The sequence below is a fragment of the Colobus angolensis genome, unplaced genomic scaffold (genome assembly GCF_000951035.1).
Source record: "Colobus angolensis palliatus isolate OR3802 unplaced genomic scaffold, Cang.pa_1.0 Scaffold101, whole genome shotgun sequence".
Lineage (NCBI taxonomy): Eukaryota > Metazoa > Chordata > Mammalia > Primates > Cercopithecidae > Colobus > Colobus angolensis.
This window is the reverse complement of record NW_012111031.1, coordinates 7,131,314-7,140,844: the sequence shown is the minus strand read 5'-3', so window position 1 is coordinate 7,140,844 and position 9,531 is coordinate 7,131,314. Positions and strand designations below refer to the sequence as shown.

General features: G+C 39.7%; 1 protein-coding gene across 3 annotated transcripts in view; it reads left to right on the top strand.

The window, feature by feature from the left end:
• Positions 1-9,531, top strand: part of GTF2F2 (general transcription factor IIF, polypeptide 2, 30kDa) — a 180,797-nt gene that overhangs the window by 24,570 nt on the left and 146,696 nt on the right. For all 3 annotated transcript variants that reach the window (XM_011940103.1, XM_011940095.1, XM_011940087.1), the window contains exons 3-4: positions 6,975-6,993; positions 9,189-9,333. In XM_011940103.1, the coding sequence (XP_011795493.1) occupies positions 6,975-6,993; positions 9,189-9,333 (164 nt within the window). The remainder of the gene's footprint in view (positions 1-6,974; positions 6,994-9,188; positions 9,334-9,531) is intronic.

Genomic DNA, 9,531 nt, shown 5'->3' with positions numbered 1-9,531 from the left:
GATCGCACCACTGCACTCCAGCCTGGGCGACAGGGCAAGACTCTGTCTCAAAAAAACAAAAACAAAACAACAGCAACAAAAAATGTATATTTGGGTAAAACAAAAACAACTAAGATTTTAGAAAGGCAGCGTAACATACTGGTTATGAGTATGGACCTGTGAATTAGCCTGAGATTTAGTCCTTACCCTGTCACTTACTAGCTGTGTGACTTTGGGTAAATTGTTTACTCTGTTTCCTCGTCTGAGGAGATGGTATTAATACCTCATAGGTTCAAATGCATGTAGAATATGTAGTTAGTAAGAGTTCACTTGCTGTCGTAACCACGCATAGTACACGGTCCAGATAGTAGATACTGCATTGTGTGTAATGTGGTGCGGGAGGACCTCCCCTCCCTACCACATCTTCCGAAGCTCAGCAGCAGCTTGCTGTGTGGCGCAGGCCAGAAACTGGGAGATCTGTATAGCGTGGCTGCTCGTTCCAGAAGACAGGGCTGTGGGTGGAGAGACTGGGAGAGGCAGAGAGGAGGGAAAAGACGTGCAGCTTGGAATGCAGCTCTTCCTGAATTTGGTTCTGTCTTAATAATCAAAGAAAGGAGAGTCCAGTTGTGAATAAGATGAGAGTAACAGCTTGTTCTGACAGTTGGTAACATGTGGACCATTTTTATCAAGCAATTTATATGACATTTCTAAATCAATGTACCTGGATTATTTTTGTATTTTTGGACATTTGATGTGTGCCACATTTTAATAGAGTTTATAGTTTTGCTGGGCTGGGCACGGTGGCTCACACCTGTAATCCTAACACTTTGGGAGGCTGAGGCAGGTGGATCACCTGAGGTCAGGAGTTCGAGAGCAGCCTGGCCAACGTGGTGAAGCCCCATCTCTACTAAAAACACAAAAATTAGCCAGATGTGTTGGTGAGTACCTATAATCCCAGCTCCTTGGGAGGCTGAGGCAGGAGAGTCGCTTGAACCAGTGGTAGGGGGCAGGGGGTGGGCAGAAGTTGCTGTGAGTAGAGATCGCACCATTGCACTTCAGCTTGGGCAAGAAGCGCAAAATTCTGTCTCAAAAAAAAAAAAATTATAGTTTTGCTTTAGCTTGTTTAATTTCAAAGGCAGCCTTCTTTCTACATCACCGTCCTGCCTCAGAATACTTCAGTTTTCCAAATGTTTGATATACGTTGTATCTTACTGATAATCACGTAGCCTGTACTGATGATACGGCTTCTCCCAGAGACTTAATTTGTAGCTTTATTTCTAAACACGCTTAACATTCTGGGTCATGTGGGGACCCACTAATAATAAAAAGTATGGAAACGAAAAATTAATGAGACACGTTTTTTTCTGTTATAAAATTGACTAAGTTTAGAGCAGTGTTACACTGAGGATATGATGACGGGAGTTCAATTTGTTACAAACTTTCTGAAAGGCAGTCTGGCAACATATATATGTGTGGGTATAACTTGTACAACATACACATATATTCCTGCTCTAAACAACATAGACTAATAATCCCACTATTTTCTCTGCCAGTTAGCTCACAGCTCAATCATTTTGTTCAGTTCTTGATGCTGCCATTATCTAGAGAGACAGACAAATAAGCTCATCTATTAAAGTGGGACTGGGATAATGAGAAAGCTAGAAAAATTAATAACAAAATATTCATGCCTTTCACCCAGCAATTCCATAAATTTCTCTTTGTTTCTTTAATTCCATCAACTGCTAGGAACTTATCCCATGGAAGTAATAAGTGAGTGATGGAAAGATTAATATGTGAGGATAAATTAATGATAAAATATTTGTGCCCTTTTAACATGTCTTCATGATTCTTTGAGCACTTGTTATTTTTTGACATAGATGTTTTAGACTCATCTTTTTTTTTTTTTTTTTTTGAGACGGAGTCTTGCTCTGTCACCCAGGCTGGAGTGCAGTGGCCGGATCTCAGCTCACTGCAAGCTCCGCCCCCCGGGTTCACGCCATTCTCCTGCCTCAGCCTCCCGAGTAGCTTGGACTACAGGCGCCCGCCACCTCGCCCGGCTAGTTTTTTTGTATTTTTTAGTAGAGACGGGGTTTCACCGTGTTAGCCAGGATGGTCTCGATCTCCTGACCTCGTGATCCGCCTGTCTCGGCCTCCCAAAGTGCTGGGATTACAGGCTTGAGCCACCGCGCCCGGCCTAGACTTATCTTGTACATTTCTGCCTAAGCCCTGGAGTTAGCCATTTCTCCAAGGAGTTGGCCATGGTTCCTTTTAGGGGAGAATGATATTTAGAAACTAAGATCTGGATACCCCGTATGCTTATTGCTGCTTCCAAGGCCTTCTCAGTGAACCGAGCTAGGGAGCATATGTGCATACACACACACCCCAGACACATCCCTCTTTACATCTATATTTCTATATTTACATTTATTGAAATGAGTTTGCACTAATATATCCAGTTCCAGTAAAATACCACATGCTTTGTTCTAGTTTTCTTCCTTTTCTTACTGGTACTTCTTTTCCAAAAGTGAGAAACCTGGTTCCTGTTGTCCTTAATATATTTACTTATTTGTTTGGGCCTCTGTTCTTGTTCAATCTGTTCCCCACTCCTTGTGCAAACGCCCTACTCACTCTGCTTGGGCTGTAGCTCCCCTCAGTGTACTGCCACTTTCGCTGTCCTGCACTGGGACACCCTTCTCACCCTGTTCAGGCTTCCATTCTGGTTCTGAGGCTTCTCCCCTCCTCCATAGGAATGCCTCCTTACCCCACTAAGGGTCCAGCATCCTGTTTCAGGTTGTCCTCCTATATGTGGATGCTCTCACCTGCTAGGCTCTGACACACTTCTTACTGAGCCACTCCTTTATAGCGATGCCCTCCTTACCTGATTGGGTGCTGATACCTTGCCCCTGCTTGCCTGCTTCGCTCCAGTGACATCCTCTTCACCCCATTTGGACATGACCATCCTATCCAACCCACTCTGAAGAAGATACCTATGTTGTTTGGCTTCATCTAATGGTTTTTGAGCTCAGTTTTTCAGTTAGGGGAAGTATGAATAGGAATTAAAAGAAGGCCTGGTGCGGTGCCTTATATTTGTAATCTCAGCACTTTGCAAGGCCAAGGCAGGAAGATCACTTGAGTCTAGTTGTTGGAAACCAACTGGGACAACATAGTGAGACCCTGTCTCTACAAAAATAAAAATAAATGTTAGCTAGATATGGTAATGGGCACCTGTGGTCCCAGCTACTCCAGAGGCTGAGGTGGGAGGATCACTTCAGCCCAGGAGGTCAAGGCTGCAGTGAGCCATCATCATGCCACTGCACTCTAGCTTGGGTGACAGGTCAAAACCCTGTCATAAAAAGAAAACAAAATAAAACCAACAAGAGCCAACAGTTGAATATTGATATTATTTTATTGGTTTTCTTAACCTGGAAAAGATGTTGCTTATTGGCTGTTAGTGATAGTGAAAAGCCAGGCCCCATTGGTACCAAATCTAAGAAGTATTTTAAAAGTGTAAGAAAAAGGAAAGATACGGTTAATACAAATTAAGAAAGGCAAAAGGAATGAGACCGGAATCTAAAAAAGTAGCTGTGGGGTATTGAGAAATAGAATCAGAGTAGTAAAGGAGAAAATGCCTAGCATTCTGAGAAATTTAGTGAAAGGGTGGCCAGATGTTTACTTCATTAATTTCTGAAGATAGCACTGTATTGTACAATAATTAGCATTTAAAATTTTGTGCACAGGTCATCATACAAAGGGTATATTATAGTTGTAATGCAGAATAACAAAAGGTTGTGTGTACTTCATACATTCACACAGCAAGACAAGGGAATGTCATTCTTTTTAAATAAGTTTTAAGTCTTCAAGGATTAGCCTTTTTTCTAGAGAATATTAACTCATCTAGAGCTCATCAATCTATCATTCCAATTAGGATGCCGTTATAATTATATATGTGTGAAAATGAAGTTGTCGTCTCCTCCTGTGTTCCCTAATTGCATCTAGTTACCAAGACTGAAAATGTCAACATGATCTTTAATTCATTTTTTTTCCTATGCTGCCCACTTCCAGTCATTTCCTCTTCTCTCGGTTTTAACAATTTAATGACCTGCTGTGTATCTCTTCCTTACATTCTACCACTAGTTGCTTCAAGCTTTCTTTACTTTCTATGTGGGTGTTTGCCTTAGCCTCAGTATAATTGTGTAAATGTTATGGAAGTGTCTTCTGCATCTTTTTCTTTGCTTGTCTACAGCACCTCTGCTTTACACAGGTAGTTAAATAAACGGTAGTTACGTTACATTGAGCTCTAGAAGCTAAATTCAGGAATGCTAGAGAAGGGACTGTGGTGAATTTAGTGCCTGCCTCAAAATGCATGTTGAGGATATTGTTGTCGTGCTGAATTGGGGGCCAATCTTTGCCATATCTCTAATTCTTGTAAGAGAAGCTGGAAAATCATATTTTTATGTGAAATCTTAAAATTTTCTCACCTCATTTTAAGATACTTCCTCAACAAAAAAAGAGATTGACATTGCATTTTAATATATAAAAGACTGAGAAGTTCTACAGTAAACAAATCTGTGGAAAAATCTGGAATCCTTAGTCTGTCCTAAGTGATTCTTTACCATTTGACTCCAGGCTGCCATTCACTAATGTCAGAAAGAATGTGCTAGATATTTTATTTTTTCATTTGGGCTATTCCCTTAGCCTGGAATTCCCCCATGTTTGTTTGTTTGTTTGTTTGTTTTTTGAGATGGAGTCTCGCTCTGTTGCCCAGGCTGGCGTGCAGTGGCACAATCTCAGCTCACTGCAGCCTCCGCCTCCCAGGTTCAAGCAGCAGTTCTCTCTGCCTCAGCTTCCTGAGTAGCTGGAATTACAGGCACCCGCTATTATGCCCAGCTAATTTTTGTATTTTTAGTAGAGACGGCATTTCGCCATGTTGGCCAGGCTGTTCTTGAACTCCTGACCGCAGATGATCTACCCGCCTAGGCCTCCCAAAGTGCAGAGATTACAGGCGTGAGCCACTGCACCCGGCACCCCCATGTTTTCGACTTCATCCCTCACTCACTTCTTTTCCTGGATTTCTAGTTTGCATTTCCCTGACAGGTACATTTATGGTATATACCTTTGCCATAAAGTTTTTGTTGTTATGGCAAGATATAACTGTCTTATTTATAGTTGTTTATGGATTAGACATGTCTATTTTCATTAAACTGGGACTTTCTTGAGGTCAAGGATCCACACTTAATACTGGACCATATACCTAGCACAGTGCATAGTGGATGTAGAGTAGACCCTTCATAATGAGTGATTAACTGAGCTAGTGAATGAAGGCAGGTAGGAACTAAACTGAATGTTATGGAGAAGCAGTGGTTTTCTAATTGATCTTCCTATCTCTAGTCACCTTTAGTCTATTCTGTATGTATTTTCCAGTGCAAGTTTCCTGTAGGAAATGTTTGTACTTGTTATTCTTTTGGTCAAACAGTATCTACTGATTTCCATTGTCCAAAGAATAAAGTCTGTACTTTGTACTGTGATATTCAAGAGCTTCTATGGTTGAGCCCCACTTCTGCGTTAGAGTTGATCTCCTACCCTTTCTTATTTTGCCTTTCCCTTCTAGCCAAATCTGATCACTCATTTGCGATCAGACCCTTTCGTGACTTTTGTTCAACTCTCACTTCTGATACTGTGTTTCCCCACTTGAACTTATTGCAATCTTAGTATGCTTTAAGGCTCAGCTCAGAGTTCCCTCTTTGTTGGACCATTCCTTAACTCTTCAGATGGAAGAAATGGCTTCTTGCTGTATGATCCTAGTGCATTGTGGCTCCCTTAATTGAACATTAAAATTTATCTCATTGTATAATTTATGGATGTACCTTTTATACATTCTGCTGGCTGGGACAGGGCTAACTCAGTACTTTGCATGTAGGAGGTATTTAATACATGTTTTTTTAAAAATTAAGTTCTTATATAGGATGTGCATTGATTTTGCTTCGTAAAAAAACTTAAAATTTAAAAACATAATTCAAATACAATATATAGAAAATAGTGTGGAAAGATACTGTACCAGGAAGTTAACAATGGAATTGTGGCTATTTTAAAACTTCATTTTTTGCTTGTCTGTATTAAAAATATTTATATAATGGGCATATATTGTTTTATAATAGAGAAAAATTGCTCATAATTTAAATTATTACATTTAATAACTTGATCTTTAAGATTTTGTTAGGTAAATGAAACCTCTTCAGCTACATAAAATAGTAAAATTTGATGAAGTACTATATAGATCTGGTATTATATATGTATTAACATCCTGCTCAATGCCAAAAATGCTCAGAAATAAAGATAAAAATTGTAATAAGGCTGGGCGCAGTGTCCCACACCTGTAATCCCAGCACTTTGGGAGGCTGAGGCAGGTGGATTGTTTGGGGCCAGGAGTTCAAGACCAGCCGGGACAACATGGCGAGACCTTGTCTCTATAAAAGAAAATACAGAAGTTAGCTGGGTGTGATGGCATGCACCTGTAGACCCAGCTACTTGGGAGGCTGAGGTGGGAGGATCGGTTGAGCCTAGGGGGTCAAGACTGCCGTGAGTCATGATTGGGCCTCTGTGGTTGATAGAGGGAGACCCTGTCTCAAAAACAGAGAGAAAAAAAAAAAGAAGAAGAAGGAGACCCTGTCTCAAAAAAAAAAAAAAAAACTAAAAAAGAAAAAAGAATTGTAATAAGATCATTATTTAGACAAAATAGAACTAGCAGAGGTTATAATAGAGTTAAGTGACATAAACTCATAATACCCAAAATAATGATGTGTGATTAATGTGAGTTTGTTTTTCCCATAAGATTGTAAATAGGATAGTTGTGGGGGAGTCAATGGTAAATATTGGTTAATCTCTGTAAATGTAATATTTTATGTAAATATGAAGGGGTTTTTTTTAAGCTCTTAACTCACATTTGAAAACAACATGAAATCTAAATAATTTAAAATATTTCTTTTCCTCTCCTTTAGGAATCAAGGAAGGACTGAGGTAAGATTATTTATATGGAAATTTTAGTTAAAACATGAGACTATCTTACTTTTCGTTCATAATAGGGAAGAAAGAGTGTTTGAATTTTGGAAAACTCCACATCAAGTGCATGGCTGATGGTTAGGAACACATAAAGGTATAAATGTCACCCTCGTGTGAATGAATGGACTCTTTTCTAGTTGTTCATTCTCAGCATTTTTCTTCTTTGACCTACATTTCCCCTCTTTTTGGTACCATGAAACTGAGTAAAACTTCTGTAATACTGTACTAATACGTTAGTATTACTTCAGTGCGACAAAGGCATTTGATATGGAGTTTTTGAGAACTTTAGATTCTGACCCATTGAGTCCAGTTTGTGATTTACAGTACTTATCACGTAGTAGAGAGATATTTAATAAATACTTTATGATCTTCCTACATGCTTGGGAGATGAGTAATTTTGTTTATAAGTCTGTTTAGTGTAAAATGTGGTGTTCTTTTGGGGAGATCTGATATCTGATAAAAAGCATTTTGAAAGAACACCTAGTATGTCTTTTTATTCTAAACCTTATTATTGAGCTATCCTTGTAACTGTTGAGTTGTATTTGTTAAAACATTCGAAAATAATACCGTGTACTCATATAGTTGTCATTAAGACCTACAAAATAAATACATCCTCTGTTTATGGGATTGTTTAAACTTTTCAGAGTAAATAGTTCACACCCCCACATCCTAGGTACAATTGCTTTCTTAGTATTCTTAAAATATTCACTTATTCAGCAATATTATTTTCCTTCTATATGCCAGGCAGTCTGCAAGATCTTAAGGATATAAAATATAGTAAGACATGATCCCTTGACCTCAGACCTCAGAGATTTTTAGGAAAAAAAATCATCTTTTTTTTTTTTTTGAGATGGAGTCTCATTCTGTCATGCCTGGCTAATTTTTGTATTTTTAGTAGAGACAGGGTTTTGCCATGTTGGCCAGGCTGGTCTCAATCTCTTGACCTCAAGTGATCTGCCCACCTCAGCCTCTCAAGGTGCTGGGATTACCAGCACCACTGCGCCCAGCCAGAAAAAAATAATCTTACTCCTGTTTTGGAAAGAGTTCTTTAGCCACAGACTAGAGAAACTGTCTTTTTTTTTATGATGGTAGATTAGCCCCATTATTCTTTTTGTTTTTGTTTTTTATTTTCTTACTAGTTTTAGTAATTTTTATTTTATTTCAGGGGTACATGTGTAGGTTTGTTACATAGGTATATTGCATGATGCTGAGATTTGGGCTGATATTTATCCTGTCATGCGGAAAGTGCACAGGGTAACCAATAGGTAGTTTTTAACTCTTGGTCTCCTCTCTCTTCTTGGAGTCCCTAATGTCTATTGTTCCCATCTTTAGGTCCATGTCTACCCAATGTTTAGCTCCCACTTGTAAGTGAGAACATGTGGTATTTGGCTTTCTGTTCCAGCACTAATTCACATAGGATAATGGCTTCCAGCTGCATCACTGCTGCAAAGGATGTGATTTTGTTATTTTTTTATTAGCCCCATTATTCTGACAAACGGGAATAGATTGTCTTTCTCTCTTTTGATTTTTTTTTTTTTTTTTGAGACAGGAGTCTTGCTCTGTTGCCCGAGCTGGAGTGCAGTGGCCGGATCTCAGCTCACTGCAAGCTCCGCCTCCCGGGTTTATGCCATTCTCCTGCCTCAGCCTCCGGAGTAGCTGGGACTACAGGCGCCCGCCACCTCGCCCGGCTAGTTTTTTGTATTTTTAGTAGAGACGGGGTTTCACCGTATTAGCCAGGATGGTCTCGATCTCCTGACCTCGTGATCCGCCCGTCTCGGCCTCCCAAAGTGCTGGGATTACAGGCTTGAGCCACCGCGCCCGGCTTGATTTTTTTTTTAAGAGACAGGGTCTTGCTGTGTTGCCAAGGTTGGAGTGCAATGGCTGTTCATAGTGAACTACAGCCTGGAACTCCTGGCCCAAGGAATCCTCTTACCTCAGCTTCCCAAGTAGCGGGGATTATAGGTGTGCACCAGTGTGTCCAGTTTACATTCTTTTTTTATGAGCAAGTATTAAGGAGTTTTTAATAAAGTTAAAGTGTTTAACGAAATGACTGGAAAACACATTTAAAAACAATTTGATTTATAACTAACATTTTTTTATATGTAGTTTGAATACAAAAATCTGTTATAATCTCTGGTTAATGTGTCTGTTAGGTGTCATTTACTTTGAATGAGGATCTTGCAAATATTCATGATATTGGTGGAAAACCGGCTTCAGTCAGTGCTCCTAGAGAACATCCATTTGTCTTGCAAAGTGTTGGAGGACAGACATTAACAGTGTTTACTGAGAGCTCATCAGGTAAGTGGGAATGGAATTATTTAATGTGATTCCTGTACTTGTTGTATAGATTTTCTGTCTCAACATACACTCCTGTTTGCTTTTTTTTTTTTTGCGTTGGAGTTTCGCTCTTGTTGCCCAGGCTGGAGTGCAGTGGGACAATCATAGCTTACTGCTCTCAAACTCCTGGGCTTAAGGGATCCTCCCTCCTCAGCCCCC